Source organism: Calidris pugnax, unplaced genomic scaffold, assembly GCF_001431845.1.
Source record: "Calidris pugnax isolate Ruff unplaced genomic scaffold, ASM143184v1 scaffold276, whole genome shotgun sequence".
NCBI classification, from domain to species: Eukaryota; Metazoa; Chordata; class Aves; order Charadriiformes; family Scolopacidae; genus Calidris; species Calidris pugnax.
In genome coordinates, this window is record NW_015091112.1 from 1,796,282 (window position 1) to 1,822,336 (window position 26,055).

A 26,055-nucleotide genomic window follows, 5' to 3' on the forward strand; every position below is an offset into this window, starting at 1 on the left:
TGGCCAACTGCTCCAGAGATGTTGGGTGCAGGACTGATGAGTGCACGATACTGCGAAACTCTGACAAACCTGGACGTGATGAGGCCACAGCTCAGTCCCCTTGGTTAGTGACATGGTTGTATTATCAGGGGATAGAAAAAACAGGAGGCATGGGGTCATGGGTTACATACACCTACAGGACTTCTTTTGAGGGAAAAGGCAAGAAAATGTAGGGCTTTTGGGGGTTGGGATTTTTAACTAAAATATAAGACCTTTCTACAAACCTTGACTCTAGCTTGTGGCTTTGCATATTTAGTTATTTCTCACCGTAGCATAGAACAAGAACTTGAATAATAGAAGCATGAATGCAATTTAAGAAATTAACTGTAAAGAGGCAGAAATTTGTCCACAGGTAAGGTTTCCTGACATCAGAAGTCCAGCATGAATGTTTTTGGGTATGGGCTGCCACTGCTGAGATTTTGCATAACGTCGTCTCTGGGGTTCAGACTCACGATACTGCGAAACTCTGACAAACCTGGACGTGATTGCACCAAACAATGCTGCCTCAGCAGGCCATTATGGGCACCTTCCCCTCTCCCTTCATAATGTACCCGCCCAGCAAACTCATTAACCACACAGAGGCACTAAAACGCTTGGAACAGAAATGAGAACAGAAGCAACAAAAGCAATTCTTCTGCTAAAAGAGCTGGGTTTATGTTTTTCCTTCGTCTGCACCTTCCCCTGCCCAGGAACGACACAAAGGAAATCTCTGCAGCTGATCTGGGACTTCGCAAAGCGAGGAGGGATTATGCACTACAGACACTGACAGGCCCCTTTGCTTACAGCCTGGCAGCCACCCCAACCGTAATCTCCTCTCGGAGATAAAGTCCATCAATCTTATTCTTACACCAACCTGTTCCCCTCTGCCCCTCACACAAAGCTGGGAGAATGGCCCTCCTCAGGAAGGATGCTAAATTCTTTCCTTCCTCAGCCCCCTCCTATTTTAACTTACTTTTCGTCTGGCCTCCCATCCAAGTCAGGTCAACACATATCCATTTTCTGTGCTGAGCTGACTAGTTTTCAATAATAATTTCTCCTTTGTTTTGTAACAGAGATCAATAAAACTGCCCCTCTCTCATATTGGCCGAGATTCCAGCAACGTCATTTGCTCTTTATTGTTGCTACTGCTTTGTTTTGTTTCCCTTTTTCTTTTTTCTTTCTTGCTTTTTTTTTTTTTTTTTTTTTTTTTTGGCAAGGCACAGATCAATTTAACAAGATGAAAACGACTTAGACTTTCACTCAAGGTAAAATCTGCACTTTATAACCCAGGATGTAATTTACAATCCTGTCATTAAGCTCTGTTAATCCTATTATTATGAAGATAAATAATTACCCATAGCGAAGAAAGGGATTCCCAACAGAGTAGAATTATATTTTCCATCAGTAATGAAAAATATCCCTGCCGCAGTGACACTGGAAATACAGATAGTGAGTACTCCCAAGAGTCCCAGGAAAGGTTTGCTACGCAGGCAGTCCTTCATGGAGCTCGAGAGGGTAGCAGTCAGGAGAATCAGCATCAGGCTCACCAAAATCTTGCCCCTGGCCAAGAGACTGGTCTGGTGGAAGTCCTTCCAGAGGCTAAAGGACGCTAGTGAGTAGAGCTGCAGATCTTGGTGATCCAGCTGCATCTTGTGCATCAGTTTACAGAATTCACTCTCCCACTTCTCCCCAATGAGGTCCTGGGTGACAGAGCCATACGTTTGGAGGTAGTAAGTGATTTGGATGGCTCTGGCTGATTTGACTCTCTGGTCCTTGCTGTTTGGTACTTCCATGACCCCTCCGAGCTGGTGGCCAATAAAACTGCTCCTTCCATCCTGGGAGGGAAAGTAAAAAAGATGAGCATGTGGTTATCCTGGGTAAGATGTGATACAGTGATACCGCTCGACTCTACCTTCCTTTCACAGGCATGCCAAGAGTTTGGCTCAAAGGCCACTGCAGCCAACAGCCATTGTGCCATTCACTCCAGTGGGCTTTGGGACACATCCCTGGTCCCTGCCACTGCTCTGTTCCTTGCTCGTTACAGACTCATTGGCAATTCTGTGCTGCAGTTCAGGGACTGCCCAGACACTCGTTGCGGTCCCAGATGTTCGGGGACTGAAATGTAGCATGCAAGCTCCTCGCCCCGCCGGAGAGGATGGCTTTCCCACCTTTTAACTGTGACAGGCAACAACAAATCTCCGGTTACTGGAGTATGAAATGTTTGAGATGAAGATCAATTTCTGGAAGATTTGTGATTTCCTGACACTTTGGAAATGCTTTTAAGAAGTTGGAAATGTACAGAAAATGAGGTCTGGTTTCTCAGTACACAGATGTAAATTGCAGATAGATCCAGTTTAATAGCTATTCTGGCTTTAATTAAATAATTAAAATCAGACTTTTTGAATTGTCTAGTTGAAATTTCATGGATTTTTATCAGTGGCACAGAGATAAGAATCTAACTTACACCTCGATTTAGCTTTTTGTATTTCAAGAATATAAACCTTATTCTGGTCTCACTTAACTCAGTATATGCTAGGACATAAAAACTCCACAACAATCAGTAAAGGACACATCAGGTGCCCTCAGAATCAGCCCCCACCTATTTACAAGACCAGACCATGCCTTGGTAGAGTTATCAATTATCTGGTCCCATTAGATTTTGTTTTTCCTTTTTTTAAATAAATGTTTTATAAGAAAGGTCCTTGATTTTCAGCCACTGATTATTCTAGTTCTCTAGAATAACTGTGATGTGGCCCTTTCAAGACAGGAGAAGCTTGCATGGATTTAGGAGATTAAACCCAGTTGCAAACTGAGGAAGGCAACTCGGTAGATGCTTGGATAAAAATGTCCTAGCACAAGTAATCTCTTTGATCAAAAACTCTAAAACCAGGGATTACATGTCTGTTGCACACCAAAAAAAAAACCACTTTGCTTTCTTTGTGTGTGTAAATGGGCTTAAAAGTTTTCAGATTTCTTTCCTCTTGTATTTAATGAAAAAATAAAATTATCAAGCCAGGTAATATATCAAACATCTTGCAGCAGCAAGTTCAGATGAGATAATACTTTTTGGTTAGATGCGCTATGGGAATGAGCTGACTGACAGCCCGAATTTGGAGATGTTCTGCCCTACACACACACACATGGAAGCAGTCATCTGCAAAAGGCCAGAAGCATTTGAGGGAGACACTTTTAACATCTATTACATCCAACATTAACCATTTCTAGAGACACCCGTGCTGCACGCAGGTCATTATCTGAAACTGCCAGACCTGCTTGCTGTAATGATTCCCACCCTAAGAAAAAATCAATGAAGCAAGGTACCAGGCTTTATGAAACACAGGAGTCTTCCGGGATGCCTGCTCGTAGAGCAAATAAATATTGTAAATGGAGAGACAGTGCTGAAAATGTTTTATATACCCACCTTGCCTTGTCTCTGATATGTAAAGGAGGTGATCCTCCCACTGAGAAATTTCTGCCTATGCCTGCTTTCATGGCAGGAGCTCACACTGTTTTCAGCATTCGCCTGCCACAGCCCAGGGAACGTGACAAAGTGCTTTTCAGAAGTTCATTTTTTCCCGATTCCCAGTTGTTATTTCCCATTGAAATAATGGCTTCTGGCAAGGTATCCTGGCACAAGCTGACATGAAAGGTGATTTGCAGTCTAATGCCAGCTTCTCAAATCACCTGAAGCCTCATTGCAAATGTCATATAAGCAGAGACAGCTAGCACAGAGGGGCAGCTGATATTGTTTGGGCTCCAAAAAAATATTTGTCTCTGGCATTTCATGTTAGAATCCTATATTGATTCATTATTTCTTTTTTTTTTTTTTTTTTTTTTGGAAGAAGGGGTCATACCTAACACTCACATGTTCACAAAAGGTACATTTCCAAGCTGGTAATTAAGATTTGAGCAATGCAGTCCCTGCTCACATCAGATGCAGCTTCGCAGTTAAAAATCCCCTTTTGGCACTGCTTTGAAATTTTAGGGAGAAATGTCATATTTCCTCAGTATATATGCAGTGCTGACATTCAAACGTTTTCAGCCACTGCAGGATACTTTAGCAGCACAGCTCCAAACTCAGACAATGGACTGTAATTCACATTCCACATTGCATGCTCCACATTGCAGCACGCACGGCAAGGTTATGGGAAACTTTGCGATGACCATCTGCCTTCCTCTGCAAGAGGTGCACCGAATGACGGCAACATTTCAAAAGAGGCAGCAGAGCAGGCACAAATAAATCATGTTCTGCTGTATCTCCCATGAAACTGAAGATAACGGCTATTTGTTACACTGATGTACAATAGGGCACCCAGCTCATATGTCAGCAAAATAGAGAGCTTTCAGGTGGAATCGTGGAAATCACAGATGCTGAATCGCTTTGAGGTCGTTTTGTCCATCCCCTTCCTTCCAAAGGCAGACTGCTTCCTACCTACACAAGGGTTTTGGCTCTGCTGCTTTTATAGCATGCAAACATGCACCTGCCACCACCGCATTTGGAAAAATGGGGCCTTTTTCTAATACAGCTTACACGCTGGCTTTGCCAACTGTTCCAAGTGAGATAAAGGTCCTGTTGGGCTAGGCAGGGTTGTCGCACCAATGGTTACAATTCCTCAGCAAGGAAGACAGAAGAAAGATGGAGGAAATATTGCCTTTCACCCCATTTTACAGGTGGAGACTGAAGCATGAGAAAATGAAGGCCCAACTGCCAACAGGATTTTCAGCATTTCCTCGAGGCCTCCAAGCCAAGGACCAAACTACCTCTTGGTGTCTTATGAGCACTTCAGGGAAGTTATTCATCATTCCAAGTTCCCTGTTGTCCTTCAGGACCACCTTGGTGAAAGAAGGAGACATGAATGGCTGAGCTCCTGGGCTAAGCCTAAGGTTTGGGAAACAGAATGAGGCCACAGTGACTTGTACAAATGAAGCCTGAAGACCAGTTAAGTTTTGAACAAGATTGCCTCATTCTGCCTAGTTATCAATAGTTCCTCAAATCACTTTCTTCTGCTAATTAGCACATTCTTCCTGGCACATGCCTACATGATGCTATTTTTAATTTCATGGCAATAGTTTCACATTTCAGACTAAAGATCCCTTACACATTTTACCTGCGTCTATTGCTACTTTCTGATCTTATACACAGAAAAGCACCTATGTATCTCCAGAAGTTCTACAACACAAGACAATAGCTGTCTTTAGCAAGGTCACTAGCATGGCTGGAGCCTGAATTTCTGATTCCCAGGCTGTGTCTATGTGCCTTTCTCTTTCTCTCTCTCTTTTTTTTTTTTCTTCTTTTTTTTTTAATGTCTAGCAAACACTTCACAGTGTTTGTTCTCCCAGAGGACAGAAAGGGCCATTGTCCATTCTGATGGCAGCTAATTCTCTCTGGATGTGAGCGTCTTTAAAAATGGCATGAAATATAGACCACTTGCTGGGGCATGTGATATTTGATCTTAAACAGGAGACAATCCACAATCTTTGCTTGATGGCTACTATTAACTTGGATGTTGTGTCCTTCCTTCTCTTTTTCTAGATGTCCCAAAGTCGTTTGGTGGATTTAGACCTTGAAAGGGAGAAGGATGAGAACTAAGGATCCTCAGAGGAGTGAGAGATGACAGACATCAACAGCATCATCACCTTTTCCCCTAGGAAGACGGATTTTGCCACCTGTGTTTATGCAGACTTGGCCTGGCATGTGGGTGAAAATCCAAACTTCTTGTCTGTTCAGCAGTAAAAATCACTAACAGTGGATGGATGGATGGATGCAGAATAAACCCCTACCATATTTTAGGCTTGAAACTTGTCTGTAAAGGATTATTGGACATTTATTATCCTAAGAAGATGTGCAAATGACATGGGGACATTTGGCCTGCTCCAGAGCTGGGTTCAGGACTTCTCAGGTTAAACAAAAACAGCTGCTCCTACTGAGATAAATATCTTTTGCTGGTGCTAATGTAGGCATAGGTCCTCGCTGCATGCAGCCCAGAAGGATACTAGCAGTACTCCCTTACTACTGAATTACCTGTTTGGTTTTTTTTGTTTCCTTAATCATTTCAGTGTGGCTGCTGCAGCCCTGATTCCCATCCCTGGGGTCTCATGCCATCACTGCCACCTGCCACACAAGCCCTGGGCAGATCAACTTCTCCTCCCAACTTTGAATGGCACCAGCCTCCACTGGTGCCTTCCCCTCTCATGGGAAAAAATGGGTTTTAAGGTATTTTTGAGGTGGAATGGTTCCTGCCTTCCCAGCCCTCTGCTCAGAGGAGTCTAGGGCTGGGGAGAGGTTTAAAAGTCTTTTCAGATCCCTGGCAAGGAGGAGAGGAGCTTTTGTACCCTATTTCTAGATCACTCTCATTCAAGCGCATTCACAAAACCTTTGTCAGCAGATTTATATCCATTTTATTTTTTCTTTAACTGCTCCCTCTTATCAGCTGAAGTGATGGATAATTATCAAGCTACATTCTGGAAACATTAGGAGAAAGCATGCAATCCTGGTTAAATTTTATTTTATCTCAAAACCTTAAAAACGTTCAACAGGGAGCAACCAGGAATGTCTGTCAAAATATAATGTGTGATAAACATCCTGAGACAAATGAGATCTTTTCTCCCCATGATAAGAACATTCCTACTCTATCAAACATAGGTCAGGTAAAGTATTACACTAAAATCCACAGAGGTAAAGACAAAGTAAATTGTTTTAGTTCACCTAAACATTTCATAGCAAAATAGAAAAAAAAAAAGTCTTTCTTTGAGAGGTTATTAAAGGTTTAACATATTTGATTGCTCCTACCTCCCTCTAGCTCACTGTAAAACTTTGGAGGGAGTTTTTTTTCTCCCCAGCCAAACTGATTCCTGTCCTCATCTCTCATAGTTATCTATGGAGACCTTACACCAGGCGATCCCTATTACACAGCCACCAACTACCAATAATTCCCGAAGCATCCCTTCCAAATGTAACACCTATTTATGCCAGCACAGCCCTTTTCCTGCCCTCAGAGCTGTGTAGGTGCTCCTGCACACCCACCAGACTGCTTGCTTTGCGTGTCTCTGTGCAGCTATTCTGTATGGCTCAGAGACGGAGAGAGAGTCCAGGGCTTATTGCTTTGGATTTCTAGTTTTGATTAGGTAAATTGAAAAGAGACAAGAACAGGAGAAAAATATTTCAAGACACTCTATATTTCTATATTTCAAGAAACTCTAGGATTAATAACAGAGAATAAGCAAAGTGTACCTAACAGAACTATTCCTTCCAAGTAAATCAAATTATGGAGGAATTCATAAGGGTGCAAATGTGATTGCCCCTTCTCCATGGAGGGGCTTCTGATGCTGAGCGTGCTGTATTCCTGAGTGGTCGTCTCCAGTTTTTTCCTTCAGTACCACCTTATCAGGTTTTCAGGTGTCAAGAGAGGGAAAGGCCAGAGGGAAAGCAGAAAAGGCTTCCCATTCCTCATCAAACCTTCCCTCCTATATTGTATTCCACTTTCACATTCTTAGGAAGCTTCCTGTATTCTTTGTCCTACCTTCAACCACCCAAGGACACAGTGATGTCCTTGAAGCTGCTAATTAATACCCATGTTGGCTGTGATTACACACCTCCCCTACATGGGGAAGGGTACTGCTGGAAGATGGGGGTTTACAGCCACAGCTCCCTCCTCACCTTGTATTGTCCTTCGAGATTGTGTTCTGCCCTGTCCAGGATGAAAAGCCTTTGATGCAATCACCCTGGGCTCAGCCCTTTGCTTTTACTGTCTGTTCCTGCCAGTGAAGTTTCCCTGATATTACAGGGCAAAAAGTCAGGCTGCATTCAGCCCCTAAATCCCCCAAGATGAGGGACGATGGACAAAATAATTGCTGCAGACAAACACAGTCCCCCCTGCCCATCCATGAATGTCCAAGGGATGGCTGTGGAAAAACTAAGGAAGTGGGAAGTGTACTTTGTGGGGGAACATATGTAGCAAGAAAGTGGTCAATGATGCAAAAGAAGTGAAGTTTGTTGTGACTGTAAAATAAAAGCGGGATTTAGGAGTAGGATGCTCTAAAGAGACTGGAGGTGTGAAAAAGGAGGAGGCAGGAAAAGAAAACACAGGTTGAAAGGTAATAAAACAGCAGTTCTCATTGCACCCTGGTCATTGAAAGAGAAGGCAGCTGGGAGCAAAGTTGCTTTGGCATCTTCCTGCAAACAGCAGCACTGTCTCTCCCATGCCCTGTGTCGCTGTGCCAGTGACAGTAGAGGAGCACAGCCCTGCACTGCAGTCCCTGCTTCAGCTCTGGTGGCCTTCATGCATTTCCACCCCAAAAGTCACCCTTCAGGCTGGGTAGCACATGTGTTTAAACCGTTAAAACTGTTTTCCTACCACAGGACCTCCACACTTCATCAAGCAGAGCAGTGTTCATATTTTTCATATATTCGAACCCTGCTTTACGACAGAGTTTTGCAAGCAGGAGCCACATGGCCACATGGAAATCTAAGTTCTTGCATTGTATGGTGCAGTTGTGGCCCTCCACCTCTTTCAGTTTAAAACTGTTGCCCTTCATCCTATCACTACACTCCCTGATAAAGAGTCCCTCCCCATCCCTCCTGTATACTGGAAGGCCATTATAAGGTCTCCCTGGAGGCTTGTCTTCTCCAGGCTGAACAACCCCAACTCCCTCAGCCTGCCTTCATAGGAAAGGTACTCCAGCCCTCTGAGTCTGTCTCCCTAGCACAGTTAGTGTTCATCTCATAGGATTTTGTTTGCGCCAAGGAGAAACATAGGAACAGATCACTAAGGAGACAGCAGTGCCTCAAGAACATGTCCAAAATACCAATATTTGGATACATACAGTTAAACGCTTACACATATGCAGGCATGCCAATGAAGAACACATTTGCCATCTCTTATATTTGGCAAACTCTAGGAATCTATAGCATGAATACTTCATATTAATGAATACTTCATATTAATTCTGATTTCATCCACAGCTCAAATTCAAAGTTAAAGATGTTCAAAGGAAAGGAAGAAAATTCCAAAGAGCGTAAAAAGACAAGAAATGCTTTTTCAGTGCAGGCCAGTGGTCCATCTAGCCCAATTTTCAGTCTCTGTGCATTTCTAAAGCATGACACATCAAGACAGTGTCCTCCATAACACGGCTGTAAGATATCTTTGGGAGTTTCATAGTTATTGTGGACTTTCCAGCTCTTTAACAAACAAAAAAGTTAAAAGAGCTGCTGGGAAGGGGGAGAAAGAAAGTAACTGTCCAATTTCTAACAAAATTCCTTTCCCAAATGCAGGAATTGGCAACTAAAATGACATTGGCAGCAAAGAGTAAGTAAGATTAATGAATTAAAGCTTTCTTGTGCCTCAGTGAAATCCCAGATAATTTTGCTATCTCAAGCCGGTCCAAATGTTTTCTCCAAATGGAACTAAACAGGACAATATTCTACCAGAATGCTTTCTGTCTCTTTTGAAGGTCTAATCTTAAAGTTTTCTTGAAGTCCATAGAGTTATAGTCTAAACAGGAACCTAATTCCTAAAGTTAAAAAAAAACCACAGCAGAAAACACTAAAAATGAAGAAACCCCCCTTTTGTGTCTTCTTTCCGTATCAACCAAAGCAAAAAGGTACAAAACTGTTTGCAAAACTTCACCATGCATTTCATATGCCCAAGCTTAAGGGGTCTGGGGGGAAAAGATGGGATCCAATAATTATGCCTAAATGGATATCTTAAAAAGGGATCACAATTTTTCACTGAGAAGTTTGTAGGCCCTCTCACTTTGTGTGCATCCCACTGTGTACCTCTTCTAATTGTTTTCCCTACACCACTTGAAGTCAAATATGCACAAGAAATAGGAAAAAAAACCTGCTAGGAAGTGAAAGGAATTGGATTTGCCTGGTTTTATTACTCCATCTAAAGGAAATGTTAAAAAATAAAGAGCAGAGAATAAAAAGTAAAGGGGTAAAGCAGATCCACCAGAATTATTTAAGCTCTTACAATCTGAAGTTTCAATAAAGACAGAGAAAAGGCTGCTTTTTTCTTTTTAAATTATGTTTTATGTTGGCAAACATCTCTTTAATTTTCTCTTGTCTCTGCTCTTCCTGGCTTCTCTGGGGACCTGCAGCCCAAGTACTGAAATGCTGCGATAATGTTCTATCAAAGGCAAGAAGAAAAGAAATAACTGAGAATCAGAGAGAGCCAAGCGTGATGTGGCAAGATTTTAAGGCTAGCGTGGTTTTGAGGTTAACTTCCAGCTAAGAAGTTTGAAGGCTTAACTAAGCCCAGCCTTCGAACACAAGGTGCTGCTGTGCTTTTACCTAAATCCTATTCAGGAGCTTCCTCTCTCACGGTGCTCAGCAAGATATACCAAGGCACCGCACAAAGCAGATACAGTTAAGGACACTTAACACTTCCAGCTGGAAATTCTTCCTTTTTAAGAGATAACTAATCAATTTTCCCTCTTTTTTTTTAATCTCAAATTTGGCATTGTGAAGCAAATTCTTACCCTGAAGCATTCCCCCCCTTCCCTCCAGCACACATTGGTTTTTAATGAGCTTGGCCATTTGTTAGCTGGAAAGAGCCAAAAAAATGTCTAGTTTCAGATGTTTTTCCTTTCGTTTTTTTTTTTCATAGTGCCGGACCAGAATCTGGAAAGGGGGAATGGGAATAAGACATTTAAGTAGGCTGGTATTCTTGCATTAAAATATAACTGGAATTTTTTTTTCATAGTGTCGGACCAGAATCTGGAAAGGGGGAATGGGAATAAGACATTTAAGTAGGCTGGTATTCTTGCATTAAAATATAACTGGAGCTGTGGTTCTGGTTCTGCATATGAGACTCCCACCCAAAGTCCTTTAGAATTCAGTGGGTTCAAAGAGATTTTTCACTCCCATATATGAACATCAGCAGGTAGCTTTTAAATTTGTAAATTCCGTCTCAAGAATGCTTTGTAACGTGGGCCTTTCGTGATAAAATCTTATGTTCTTAGCCCACAGAGATGAAGATGCTGTCATGTGTGATTCTCTAATATGTTTTAATTCTTCCTCCAGTCAAAAAAACAAAACTCATGCCATCATCTCTACTTTGGGCTTCTCATTGTCTCCCATCACTGGAGAGCTCTCCCACTGGAAGTTTGCTGACATTATGAGGGCCAGCTTTGCTTTATTTCCTTCAGCCATACTCGGTGGGAGAGGGTGTCTCGTGTTAAACAACAGTGTACGACAACCCGAAAATTTTACATGAGCCCAAAACCTTCGTCTAGGCATTGCAGAAGTTGCTAACAAACTACCATGGATCAAGCTCCACATGCTAAGAGCAATTAATCTTGATTCAGCCTTTGTGCTGGGGGGGCCTAGGAGGACCCACAGGAAACAGAGCAGATGCTGAGGTCTCAGTTCAGACCATAATCACTGGTCACCAGTGAAGTTCTGGCATGGGCCAGGACCCTGCTGTGCCAGAAGAAGCTGCCCATGCTCCAAAGATCTTCCCATCTGATGCTGGAGTTTCCTTAGTCACTGTATTTCACAGTATGAACTGGTGATGTTGCCAAAGGAGAGGTCCTTTCCCTCTCCTTCCTGAGCCCACACCTCCTCCCTGCCAACCTCGGGAGCAGCAGTTCATGTGGCATGTGGGGAACTGGATTGGAGAACTAATCCAGGTTTATGCAAACTCAATGGGAAGGAAAAAGGAAAAAGAAAAAAAAGATTTAATTCCCTCCTTGCTGCCAGCTGGCTCAGGGTTTCTTTAATTCCTGTGCTCAGACCCCGTAGTCTGGTGGTGGTGTCAGCTCTGCAACACCTGAATAGCTTCATCCTCAAGGTGGCTGTATTTCACGGCTGAGTATTTGTCCTTTCGTGTGAGTACACAGTAGCTATTAGCTTCAAGCAGAGTTTCTGAGCTGGATGTGCCTCTTCAGCCAGAACAGGACTCAAAACATGAAAAAACAGAGTTTTAGACTCTGAGGCCCAGGGTCAGGCTGCCTAACCCAACCTGCCAGGGTAGAAAGGCCAGGACTGCCAGGCTGCCTGCTCAAGAAGATGAGAAAAATAGGGCACCTCCACGGGGCAATTTTGATCTTAAATGGGCTGAATCTCATTCTTAGGGTTTTTAGTCCTCCTAAAGCCTGCAGTGTCCCAAACCCTAATTTAGGTACCTTCATTAAATACTTACAGTTAGGTTATATGTGTTCCTAGATTTAGATGGTAATGTAGTACTGTTGTTAAGAATGAGTTCAAGACACCAAGATGAATATTTAGTTACTGTGTATAAGCACTTATGAAGAAATGTAATATATTCATTGCAAATAATAATAATAACAACAATTATCACCTTTTCAACTTGTCTGAGACATTCCCCTAAAGACATCAAAACTTTTTTTCCCCAAATAGACATTTTACAGTTACTTCAATGTAATACGTGTTTTAAAAAATAAGGTTTTTCAAAGACTCCTGGAGTGCAAAGTGATTTTTTCAATTTATATTAGTATAACCGATTTGGAAAGGTTTTGGTTCTGACAGAACAGAAAAAATTGGACTTTTAATTTTAAAATAAAAGTGCTGCAGATGGTGGGACTTTGTGGTATCTAGCAACCTTTGGATTTCAAACAAATATGTAGGGGAAAATTCCGATAAAGTAAGCCAAAGCATAATCAGATGGTAAAACACTTCCAGAAGACAGAACCTCAGCATTTGTCTTCTGAGTATTCTGCAAAGTCTCAGTCTCCCTGCTGCAATAAACTGCCAATATCTGGCAATCTATTTTGCAGGAGGATGGCATTTAATTCTGGTTCCTTCAGTGGAAGCTAATTCCTTATTCAGATTAATGTATTTTAGTTCTTTTGCAACTGTCTAGTAATAATTTCCAAAAAGTGTTTTTCAAAACCCTGTCAGAGATTTGGTGTGAGACAAAGCTGCAGTGGGTTTGAGAAGAAGCCTTGGTTTTCCCCATGAAATTATTTTGGAAAGTTGTTTTTTTATGTCACTGCAAATGCGGATTATATCCTACATCATTCAGAAACACTTCACCTGACATAAGTCTTTGCTATAAAGATCTTAAAATCTAGCATGTTCCCATGCTTTTGAAAATTTAACTTTGTGTGTGTGTGTGTGTGTGATTTGAAATGAAAATATGGTGGGATTCAGCTCACCTAATTTTAACCAGATGAAAGGTAAATGCATAATCTGAACATTCTTTCTCTGGTCCATGATGTCTCTGAAGGGTGAATTCATCACCGCCTGAAGTTGTTGTTTAGAAATGTGAAATGTGCTGCTTCTGGAGGTTCAACCCTTCTCTCCTCTGAGTGCATACTGGGCCCAGCTTAGACCAGATGCCAAACATAAAAGGGCTCAAACTCGAAGAAATATATCCCATCTTTGGGGTGGGTTTTCCCACTGTGACCCTCTGTATAAGCATCCTCAAAGTGCTACATCCTGGACCATCAGTGGCAGGGCAGGATCACAGCCTGACTCCACAGACCAGACCAGGAACCATCCCCTGCAGCAAATGGTCCCATGTTGTGGGCATTTGTCAAGAAGAGGAGATGAAATGGCCTGAGTCCACAATCCGTTTCACAAGCATCACCAACCTGTTCCTAGAGACTCGGCCTACAATCGCACTCAAGCTGGACAAAAAAAATAGTAGAAATGATCCATCTGAATATTTTTTAACTGTCCTGCTCAACTGAGTTTTGAGACTGTCTGCTACGAGAATTTTTCCCTGGAACAACCAGAATATAGTTAATGAATAACAAAAATCAAGAGGGACAAAATGGAGAGAATTTGTGACGTTGGGGGGATGAGGCTATTTGAATTTGAAGTGTTGGGGAACAAGCAGGTGACGAACGACACGACAAAACAACTTCAGGGTTGAACCATCCAAAATCTCCACAGTCAGCACAAAGCTCAAGAATACTGATTTCATTCTAGAAAGATAACAAAAGGACCAAGGCAAAGCAACAATCTATCAAGGCTTCTCTGATTATTTAACACATCATCTATAGCCTCCAAAGCACTGTTTTAACTCAACATACAGGGCTGTCTTTGTCCTGGAGAACTTGATCTGCAAGAAGGCAAAGGATGAAGGACAACACCAGGTAGTGAAATGTCCATACTTTCAAAGCAGTGTCAGAGTCAGAAGTAAAATTGTTTTTTCCGCAGGGGTTGCAAAATCCCAACTTTAACACCAACTTTGTCTTTGACACTAGTCCTATGCTTTAAGCACTGCATCTTCAATTTGACATTTGCAAAACTCAGCTCACAGGAATCTGTTTCAAGGGAGGAACCTAGATTGCAACTTTGTCTTTGACCTTAGTCCTGTCATTTAAGCACTGCATCTTCAATTTGACATTTGCAAAACTCAGCTCACAGGAATCTGTTTCAAGGGAGGAACCTAGATTGCCCTTTGGGGACCAGAATGCAACCAAAACTCTTCAGAAAACTGTGTTAGTTGCTGTGCGGGCTCCTAACTGTTCCGGTTCTGTCTGTCTAAATTCTCTGACTCAGCTGCTGCTGACATCTCCTGCTTGTTTAATATTATCTGTGAATTTCATTCCTATGCAATTCAATTCCACTTCCCGATAATTAATAGAGATGTTAGATGAGACCAGACCTAACACAAATTCTCCAGATACCCTGCAAAACACCTTCCATAAACTTGTTACATTATCATTTATCATGATTCTTAGTTTACAATCTTCTTGGCAGTTTCCATCCCACGTGACTGATTTCCCATTCAAGCCGATCTGAATTAATTTTTCTGTTAGGATTTCCTCATAATCCAGGGAATGGGCTAGACCAACCTTATAAACCTTTTATGTCTTTAAACTCTTGATGTTACATGGAAGAGAATGAGATTTCTTGTAAAACTCAAACAGATCCTTGAATTTCTCCAGTTGCACCACAGCACTACTTTATGATGAGAAAATCAATGTAAGGGAGAGGAAGACCTGAGTTGCAGCAGAATATGAATTAATGAATACGTGGTTCTCCACCAAAATCATTATCTGACAACTGAAACTGCTCCTTCACAAAGCAGCAGCTGAAATGCCCTTTCTGTCTACTGCATCCTTAGTGAAGAGGCTACAGGAAAGACCCAGTTCAAACTGGTCCTACCATTTCAGGATCCACTTGAGCTTCTTTGAGTTTCATTCTGGGCTATTCTCTGTCCTGGTCACCTTTTATTTAGCTACAGTAAAGGAAGTGAAAAAATGTCCTATTTTGACTTTATTTTTCCTTGTCATTTGTGCTACATCAAAGAGTAATTGGGTTTTCCACTAAAAAAGTATCAGAATCATTCCTAAAGGAGTGATGTTCAGATCTGTTAAGTAGTGACAAATGACCTGTTTTAACTTTCCTTTTGAGGTGAATATTCTGATGAAAAGATCACTGAACCATATGCAATTACAGTATTTGGCATTTATATAACATGTTTTTTTCCCTTCAAGGATCCTGCCCTCTTTCTCCCAGCCCCAAAATCTTATACTAGAGGCAAGAGGGTGGTAAAAGTTGTAAGGATACAAGCTTTATTCTTTTAGGATAAAAACCTCCTCTTTTATTTAAAATTAAATTCTTCTCAAAAATGAAACATCATTAAATATTTTATGAGAGCCGGGGAGCTCTTAAGCTTGTCAAGCTTGTGAAATTTATTTTTGGGTATATACCTAAAGCCTAATACTTGTGCTGATCTTGGAGCCTGGGGAAAGAAAGGACTGGTGAGATATTTGTAAATATTCAGAAATATTCGTGTTTCTTTCCTGGTGTCTCAACTTCCTATGCAATTTACAATGATAAATCTGTTGTGCATCAACTGGGTGAGCAGTGATTTTTACATGCAGACACAAAATCAGTTATGGACAGGAAAATTAATGTTAGTTAACAAAGTTAACAAAGTTAACAAAGAAACACCAGCGGTAGAGGATTTATTGCCACACTTTCCAGCCACTCCTGAAGAGGAGTGGGTTTGTCAACTGGATCCAAAACTATGTGGTGCAATCTCTATTGGAGGATGTTTTATACGTATCCATGACTAAAACCTCCCTCAGTAGGACAGGAATCAAGAACTTGAGCAAACTGAAGTGTGGATTTTAAGAAGAAAAATGCACACGAACATTTTTTTGTTACGTCTCCTCAGGATTGAATTTGTTAATGTATTTAGTTAATGAATCAAAATCTGCTCTAAGAAACCATCCTGGAAAATGGTTAGGAAAAGGGTGATTTATATTTAATTCACAGGCCCCGTCAAACAAGGCACTGCGTTGTATAATGAAGTACCGCTAACAGCATCTTTCTTCTTAACGAACTGCAAATTGTCTTACAAACTAAACCTGCTCCCGAAACTGGAAGTGAAGATCACTTGGCCCATTAATATAGTGCCTTGTTTCCCCGTGAAAAATGACATAAAGAAACCCAAGGCACCCTGTAGGGGGACACATTCATGGCCGTGGATATGTCTCCAGCCACACAGGGACGCTGTCAGGCAGAGGTGGTGGGGTGATTTCGTTTCTCTGTGATTTTCAAACCAGGGGGACACCTGCCTCCCCAAAGTTTGAATATTGGAAAACATTTCCTTTTAAAGTAACTTTTTTTTTTTTCTCCTTTATTTTCTAATCTACGGTATAAAGTGAGAGCAAAATATTTTGGAAAGAATTTTGAAAGGATACTTTGAAAGAACCATTTCAATATAAAAATGAAAAAAAAAAAATAGAAGCATTTTGCTGGGGATACGTCAAAATGAAACTATGGGAACCTGCCCTTCTTTTTAATTCCTCCAAGACAAAATTACGGGCAGGGTAAACATCGTTTCACCAACACTTTTGATTTCAAGAGTACTGTAACTTCTCATAGAGGATGATTCAGCTGAAATGTGCCTTACATGTAGCACAGGTAATGCATGATTTAGCACAGAGGGAGCAAAACACCCTCGATGGCCTCTTTTGAATCGTAGCACCCTTCCTGAAGCTGTTGACACACGTGCAAAAATCCACCATGCATGTGGTAAGAATAACACCTCCCCACCAGACTGACAACACTTGTGTAACACTGGTGGAAGCACTCATGCAAGGTGTAAGAAAAGCCAGACCCTGCTTACACAAGGGCAACTTCTCTGTCTTGCTTGGGTACCTAACTTGGGCACTAGTTTTAGGTGTCTGCTGAACCAGTCCTATAAGTGACATTTGTATCATATATATAAAATATAACTAAAAGTATATTTTACATATAATACATATAAATAAATATACATATTGCAAGAGGAAACACATTAGGTGTTTGGGCTTCCCTATGGAGGTATTCACTCCCAGGTCTCCCACTGACTGCACAAATAAATTAGTTGTGGTGGACTAGCCCATCAGGAGCTCGATCTTTAATCCCAAATTGCATACCCTGGGGAGGTGGGCTGCATTTCAGTTAAAGCCCCTGCAATGTGGCATTGCCTTCAAAGGCATGGGAGAGGTAGGCAAGACTGCCCTTTGCCTTCTCATATGCCCTCAGAGCAGGCTTTAGGGCTTGTGCAATTTGGTGTCTTTATAGATGAATTATTCTGGGAGGTGCCAAAAAATTTGCCATCTTATATGTTGAGGAAACATTATACACCTGTGGTGCCAACTGACTTTTTTCCATACTATTTATGATCATTATCAGACCAAAAAGCTTTCTGCAATGTTAGCCAGGCAGTGATGTGCCAGTCTCACAGCCTGTGATCCCCTAGCAGCTCCCTGGCTGTGGTACCAGTTTGCTAGCAAAAGTGGACTGGGGAAGGGCACTTCTTGCTCTGGAATGCAGAACCAGTGAGAAAAGCAGATCTGGCCAACTTAGGCCGTGGGACGGTTGTCCAACATTTCACAGTGCCCCTGCTGGGCACCCAGAGCTGGCATGGTGCAGGAATTAACCCACCAACGTGTGAGCAGAGTTAAGGAGGAAGAAAAAAGCCACAGAAAAGTCTCTTTGCCATACCAGAGCTGCCCACCAACACATTATTCCCAGTTTACCCTTGAGACAGTTCCACAGTAATTCTTTTTAGCTGGAATTCCTCCCACTGCCACCCACCAGCTCACACTTACTAATGTCATCAAAGATCTCCAAGCACTTCACCCGTAGTTCCTGCTCCCAAACGGCCTAACCGGTGTAAAAATGAAGCTAATTCCTACCCAGTGAATGCAGGGCCAGGGCAATGACATCTGCCATGGCATGTGATCATCTCTGCAATGCTCAGGAGCTCTGTCACTGCTCTCCCCCTTTCCAGGATCCTTCACAGCCCCTCTACCAAGAGCTTCCCTCTATCCTCTATTCTCTACATGAGCATTATGCACCTTGGTAGGTAGGACAACAGAGAACAGGACTAATATAGGGAGCAACAGAGGTAGTAAAGACTTTACAGCTTGCCCTTTCTGCCTCCCGTTGTCTTCCTCTCTCTTTTCCATCACACACAGCACCTGCTCTCCTGCGTTGTTGAAGACTTTGTTTCATCTGTATTTAAAGCTGCATTTCAGCTCCAGTCCCAGCCACGCACAGCGTGTCTCACTGTTTGCACTAGGAGTGTGCAATGGATGTGGGGTCTGCATAAATTAAAGGCTTTCGGTAGAAATGCAAGATCATGATTTTAATAACTCAATTCACTCCTCCTGGAAAACCAGTCAGCAGGTTTTTTTCACCATGACTTCTGTAATAACTGTGCAGAGCTCTGCGTAGGGCTCTTTTCTCTTAATGGCTAAAAAGGTTTAATACAGGTTTTGTTCCTAGATTACTATTTTCAAAATGTCTAACACAACCTTACCTACATCATTGTTTACCAACTAAGGAAGGTACACATGTGATATGCATACTCACACGTACATAAAGGACATTAAATAATTTAAGACCTTTTTTTTGACAATATTACTAATCTAATTTTCTCCTTTCAAATTTACTCCCACTTCTACCAAAGAAAATATGTTTAATCTGTTAATGTTGTTTTAAGGATGTGATCCCTTCTCCATTAAAGTATCTTTCTCTGGCTGGGAAGATGACACATCTTTACTAAGGCTCATCAATTGTATTCTCTCACCTTGCTAGCATGGCAGTATCTGAATGTGTTTTAATTCTTGTTACAGATAGCAAGAATACCCATCCTTGTAAATTCAGGGGGAGACGCTCAGACTCCTCCAACAGTTCACACAGTCAGTACAGCAAGGGGCTCAAAAGACATTTTGGAAAGCCATAGGGATGGCTGAGATCAGAAGATGTTATGTCGGTGTAGAAACACTGCCAAGAGTTAAAAATATTTAGCAAAGGAAATAATTTCTTTTTTTTTCTATCCACAGAGGAGTAGCTATTGTAGGAAGATGGCAAAGGGCTACTGGATTTTCTGCTTTTGGGAAGTGGTTGACGTACACCTCATGTCCACAGTGATGAGCAGTCGTTACTAACTGAAGGGGCCTGTAATTACATCTTCCTTTTCTCTCTACCCAAACAATCTTCCAATTGCTTCTTTATTATTATTCACATCACGGTAAAGTCTCCAGAAGGCCTGGCACTGCATAAAAGGCCATGTCTACCAGCAAGTGCTGACAAAACTGGGCGAGTGGAATAGCTGGGAGGGGCAAGGCATGAAGAAGCTGAACAAGGTCATCTGAAAGATCAATGGAGAATATTTGCTTGGCAGACTTTGACAAGGCCACCACTCTCAGCTACTTGATGGGAAGGAATTAACCTCACATCCAATGAACCTGCTGTCTACAGCCTTTGTAAGGTGAAGGTGAAATTCCCCCCAGAGACTGATAAAGAACATGAAGTTCATAACTGAGGAACGGCAATGCAAAAAGAGCACCCTAAACCCATTCCTCATTTCCATGCATTTATACTGTCTTTCTGCTGTTTGTTTATGTTGGGACAGCTTGTCCTGGTACAGATCAGTACAGGTTAACCTGTTTTCATGTCCCTGGTGCAGTCAGGGCTCATAGTCTGGCCTTCCTTTAGGCAAGAGGGTTGTCTTACCACCTGGTCTAGCAGAGCTAAGAAAAGGACTGTTCCTAATGTGCTAAGCAGAGGAAGGAGTGGTGAATTTTTCTAAAAATGCAAGGAAATGCTTAATTTCTTACCCACATGGAGCAGACAGGCTGTCTGATCAATGTCCTCGAGAGCTGATAGCTCCAGGGACATCTCCCAGATAACCTGCTGCAGACACCAGCTCCACCAGCCCCTCCAGGTGAGGTGGGTGAGGAATCCTTCCTAGTCCTGCCGGACAGTATGAGAACACAGGTGAAAGAACAAGAAAAAAACAGAAGACAGTCTTTTTTTTTTTTTTTCTTTTCCCAAATAAGTTTTCCCAACCTGTGGGGCAGAAGAAGCTGCTTGCCATCAGGCATTACCAGCTTGCTTTCACGCTACTGAGCAGCTACTCCGAGCTCAGCCTGCCCAATCCTGTCTTGATCCAAGAGGCTGAGATGAAAGCTATCTGCAGCCTCCAGCCTTCCTCTTCTGATACTCTCCCTGCTCGTGGCTTTTTTATTTATTTTGCTTTGACTTGGCAAATTTTGTCAGCGACAGAGCACTCCACAGGATGCTGAGCCACAGGCTTGGATTGGGACAGGAGGTATCCTAAATGGGTACAGAGCCATGTTGCCCCTGAGGAAGCATCTGGTCCTTGGAGTCAGAGTAATCTTATATTTGAACCAACTTTACTGAAGGAATAAACAGTTTGTGGATATTATTGATATGCAGATGCCTACTCTGCTGTAGGCGGGCTCTGGGTTTATATCCTTTTTGTCCCATGGATGTAGTCAGTGCCTCAGGGTCGTGTAAGGAGGAATTAGCCTTAGAGCAGGGGGAAAGGCTCCATGAATGCAATCAGAGCAAGGCTTTTTTAAAAGTACAGCTGTTAGCCAAGAAAAATTCAGAATCTGGCCAGTAGCAAGTCTGCAATTAAAGGTTTCAAGATGCTAAGTGAATGCAAGTAACTTTTCTACTTAAGCAATAAAGGATTCAATATCCAGCTGATGTGCTTATCACAAATGTGGTAATAGAGATGTCTGTTTTATTGGCTGCTGTTTAGCTTAGTGTTCATAAATGACTGATACTTAATTAATTGAAGGCAGTATTACAAAAAACAATCTGCTTACAAAGGCTCCTTTTAACCAGCGGTTGCTATACTCATTCTGATGTCAGTGAGGTAAATTCTAAGTTATTATGGTTTCTCAGATAAACTAGCAAATGAACATGAAAAGAAACAGTAACGGTGAAATACCTGAAAAAAATGCTTTCATGCTTTTTTTTTTTTTCCCTACCAGGTAAGGACCGTGTTTAGAAATCACTCTCATTCTTTGCTGTGATTTTTTTTACTGCTCTGAGGGTAGGGGCACAACATATCCGAGCAGATATACACTGTTGCCCCCAGAATGGAGTAGATAGATATACCACCCAGGAATGGACCCTTTCCTGTGCTTCCTATGGAAGTCTTAATTGGCAAAAATGATGCCAGGATTTGTTAAAACTTGTCATTTAACAGTTTGATGTCTGAGGGTGAGTGCACAGTGTAGGCTTGCCCAGTCTATGTTGTTAGGGCACAATCCAGACCCCAAACACAGGAACACTTTTTTGGCCTGGGCTGGGGAAAGCATGAGCAATCATCTCAGAAGTCTTCATCAAGACTTCATACACCCAGCTTTGTTTTCCTGCTCTGCCACAGTCTATCTGAATGACCTTGGCCAAGTCATTCTTCTGGCTGAGCTGCAGACTGCAGCGTAGCATAGAAATAACTATGAATGGGCTAGAGACTGTCCCCACAGCAACGGGAGCAGGCGTTTCATACAGCCTGGTTCACCTGGCCTTTCAGAAGACTGAACTAGCCTACAGTGACCCCTGTGTTGCCAGAGTGGATTTTAAATCCACCTCCAGCATTTAAAACCACACTGCTGGCAGAACTCTGGATGTGAGTGCCATCTCCCTGCTCCTCCTCTGGCGAGCGGAGAGACCAAGACTTCCCAACTTACAGAGGGGAAGTTAAGATAAGCGTAATCAAGGCTATAAATTCTTCCAAAACTACAGCAAGTAATGATTAAACAATCATTACCCTTCACAGTTATATTTTCTTAGGAAAAGCCAAGCAGTTTCATTAGATTTTTCAGCCCAATAGCAGCTGTTTTAAAACCAGAGCAGTTTGCCAAAACCTGCTCATACAGCTCCCACAAATGTCCCTTGAAAGACCTGGGAAGAGCTCACCCAGAGCCAACCTTCAGCCAGTCCCACCTGGCAGAACTTGAACCAATTTGAACTCCAGCAGGAGACAAGAGGAGGGACAAAGTGAGAGCTGCTCACAAGACTTGAGGGAAAGAAAAAAACACAAGATGCGTTTGTAGCTCCCAGATGGAGCAGGAGAGTGGCTGGAACAGCTCGACATTGTCCTTGTGGCTCCCAAACCAGTATAGGCTGAGACTTAACCCGTGTCAGCTGCAGACTACATCTGGAACACCTACGCAGTTTGTAAACCCACTGTATTATTCTGAGAAGAACTTTACTTAGTCTGAGTCCATTATTAAAAGAACAAGACAGCAAAATTTACCGGCATTAGTGAAGCAACCTGTCCTCTAAGAAAGTGAGGCAACCTAGAAGATCCTGATGGGTCTTTACGGGGCAAGAAAGTTTAGCTGAGAAAGCTCCCAAGGACATGGACGAGCAAGTGTGATGAACACTTGTCCAGACTGAGCAAGGGCAGCCAGATTTGACCCTCTTGTTCACATTCCTATGAGGTCTAGCTACAACCGTCCCTTCATATCATGACTTAAGTAAAAAGAAATACAAAACCTCATAGTTACAGCCACAGGGATTGTTCCCTTTCCTGAACAACCAGAGACTGAGCTATCCTAGAGGTATTCCGAGATATTTCTGGTTAAACACATCTAGACACCCCAAAACAAGCAACACAGGCCTGGGTTTCTACAGTCTTTGCTCAGAGGTGCAGAGAGAGGGAGGTCAGTAAATAGCCTGGGAGCCTAGATTAGATCAGTATTTTGGCCACGGCTTGAAGGAGAGTTGTTTGCCCACAACTTCCTCACCCTGTATCTTGGAGATGGGACAACAGAGATGACAGAGAGAAGGCTCACCTAGTGAGCTAATCTATACAAAGTAGTAATTTAATCCCTGCAACTGGAGCCAAAGGTTCAGGACTGATTGTGGTCCCGCAACAGTGTCTTTACCCTACCAGAAAAAGAAAGACTGTGGCGGAATGTGTTCCTTTCTCAGTAACACCAGGGACTCTTCCTATCCACAGAAATGGGTTGTAATAATTAGCTTTTCTCTAAAGTGCAGTCACAGATTTTGGTGGCTTTACCTCCCTTCACTGATAAGTGGGTAGAAAGCTCCCTGCTCTGTCCAGCTTCAAACTCAGGTGCTTAAGGGCATCTATTCCTTCATCCAGAAGACAATACACAACAGATACTTGGGGGATTCGAGGTGCCAGGCTGGTACTCGACACTGCTCAGACTCAGATATCTATGCTTTGGGAAGGCCTTTCTCTGTGTGAATAATCTACCGATCCTTTATTCCAATAAATCTCTAATCCTGACCAGATTATTTTTTCCTTTGCTTTTATCTTTAAAAAATGAGGAACTGTAGGCACCCTCCTAGTAAAAAAACAGATTGCAAGTGACCCCATCCTAGCTTTGCCAAGCTCAGTTAAGCTATCTCAACACAAGAAAAGTAATCTGGATTGAGAGATAATAATGACTATTTCTGTATAAAACTGTTTTATAATGATGTTAGTTCAGATTATCACTGTTCTCCGCTGAACTACTTTAATCCTGACTTTAAAAATAAGCAAGATGGAAAGAAAATATTTTAATTCTGCAATAGCAGGATTGTCTTCGCAATGAACTAAAAGATAAAATTTGTTCAGGGGTATTTAATCCAAAATAACTCGTGTTTCTGAGCGCTCCTTGCACTCAGGACTTTCCAGCACCAGCAAGGACACCTTTTCCTTTCCACACACTCAACTCAAAACAGCCACAACTCTGCACAAAGCAATTTCTATAACATCTAGAGCAAAGGGAACAAATCCCAACGATCCCATCTGGCCTTTTTACTGAAGCAAAAAGACCAATAAAATCAACCTATGCTTCTGCTTCGCTTTTTTTGGGGCAGGGACTGGCTTGACTTTTTTCCCTCATAAATGAACAATAAGAAACAAATTATAAGTTCAGAATCGGGCCAGCAGTTGCAAGAGCACTACCTCCCTCATCCCTGAGGATCTCTTTGAATAAAGGGGAAGGGGTAACCCCAAAGAGCCTCTTTGATTTGCAAGAAGGACCATACCCTCTTCCCTATGCCCTGAGCCACGAGTAACTAGTGTGCTAGGGAGTTTGTTACACTCTATGAAATAAATCCTGCAATTGGTGCAATGCCCGGGGGGAGCACGCAGATATACTGTAATTTGCAGAAACTTTTTTCAGCAGCCGCCTGCAAACTTTGCACCTTAGTTGCTCGTAGTGGGTTAGTCCTGGTGAACTGGGTTGCTCCAGATGAGAGGGAAAGCAGATGGGTGCTTGTGTGCCAGGGAAATAGTCCTGAGATCATTTTGTGCCGAATTGCCTATTCTTTTACAGTGGAAGGACTGAAACTTCTTTCACCTTTTACCTTGTTTCGCCTTTGCTGGAAGCATCTAGCTGATGGGATCCGTCCCAAAAACTCCAGCCCATCCATCAGCGGCAGAGTTAATTATTTTCACACCGGGCGAAAAAAAAATTCCACCTCCCTTCCCTTTCTTTGCATGCAGGTAAAGAAAAAGGAGGCAGGACACCTGGTATCGCTTCTGGCCCAAACCTCCTGCTGCTCCTACGGCACTCGCAGAGGCAGGGAGGTACAGGAGCTCACTCTGCATTTGAGGAAAGCCTTTTCTGGCCATATTAAAGATAAATTATCCCACCACGGCAGCGGGGGTGGGAAAGGTGATGGTGAAACCCGATCCCCCCTCCCCCCTCCCGACCTCCTGTGCCTTTTTCCCCAATGTATTAACCCTTCAACGCATTGCAAGGTCTCCCAGTCCCGCGGCTCTTCTCCACTCCCTGCTTCTCCTGGTGCCTTCGCATCCAGTCCCCCCCCTCCCTCCCTCCTCGTACAGAACAATAGCAAGGCATCGCTTTCAGCTGCTTCCCGAGGAAAGCCCAGATCACACACATTTAGATACAGAGAGAGATAGATATGATTATATTTCTCTTTGCTGTTTAGGACAAGAAATGAAGTGCTGCCTCTTTAATTGGCAAAAGCATGCAGTAAGAGCATACCTTTAATTTAGTGTTGGGATAGCTCACTTGCACCCTGGCTGTTGTCTTATTGGAGAGGGCAGCCTGCCTCAGATCCTCTAGCACTGAAATAATATCATCCAGCACGCATTTCTTATCCTGATTTCTCAACACACACAGATGGGAAAAAGTATAATTATAGCCTTTGTAGTTCACCTTCATTTCCAGCACGGCTCGGTGGATCTGCAGGATCACATCAGCCTGATGCAAAATATTGCCTCCGGGTTTGGAGAGGAGAATCACCCTGCCATACCTCCCCGGGGTGTGCAAGTCCGAATAGAGCTGGCTTTTGGATTGATCGAGGGAGAAAAGGCTGCTGGCTAAGCTCCTCTCGATCTTGGCCAGGCTGTGGCTGGGGGCTACCAGGCTCTCCAGGTCAGTGTCAGGCTGGAAGCGGTTGAGCAGGCTGAAGCCGAAGATGATGGTCAGGACTGCGGGCACAGTGAGGAAAAACACCGGATGCCTGCTCACGAATAAGCCCAGCTTGTAGAAAAACGACTGGAGCCCTCTGTGTATCACCTGCCGCAGCATCCTCCACCAGATCCAGCCTGCAGATGCTCCTGGCCGTCTTAGAAAGCACATGTGACATGTGTAGCTCCTTACCCCTTCCTGTCAGTTTCCCTTTCTCTCTCCCTCTCTCCCTACTACTCCTTTAAAAGACTGCAGCAAGTTGCAGCAAGACAGCCAAATATTGATCAATGGGGTGTGTGTGCGTGTGTGTGTGTGTGTGTGTGTGTCGGGGGGTGGAAAGGACCGGGCAAAGGAGGGAGGAGGAGGAGGGTTTGGGGAAGGAGGTGGGGG

General features: G+C 42.8%; 1 protein-coding gene across 1 annotated transcript; it reads right to left on the minus strand.

Annotated features, from left to right (window-relative positions):
* Positions 1–1,352: 1,352 nt before the first annotated feature.
* Positions 1,353–25,870, minus strand: LOC106897507 (patched domain-containing protein 4-like). Its single transcript, XM_014958179.1, has 2 exons — positions 25,237–25,870; positions 1,353–1,853 (listed from the first exon to the last, which is right to left on the minus strand). Exons 1-2 carry the CDS (start codon positions 25,834–25,836, stop codon positions 1,353–1,355), a joined length of 1,101 nt encoding a protein of 366 aa, XP_014813665.1. The 5' UTR covers positions 25,837–25,870.
* Positions 25,871–26,055: the final 185 nt, after the last annotated feature.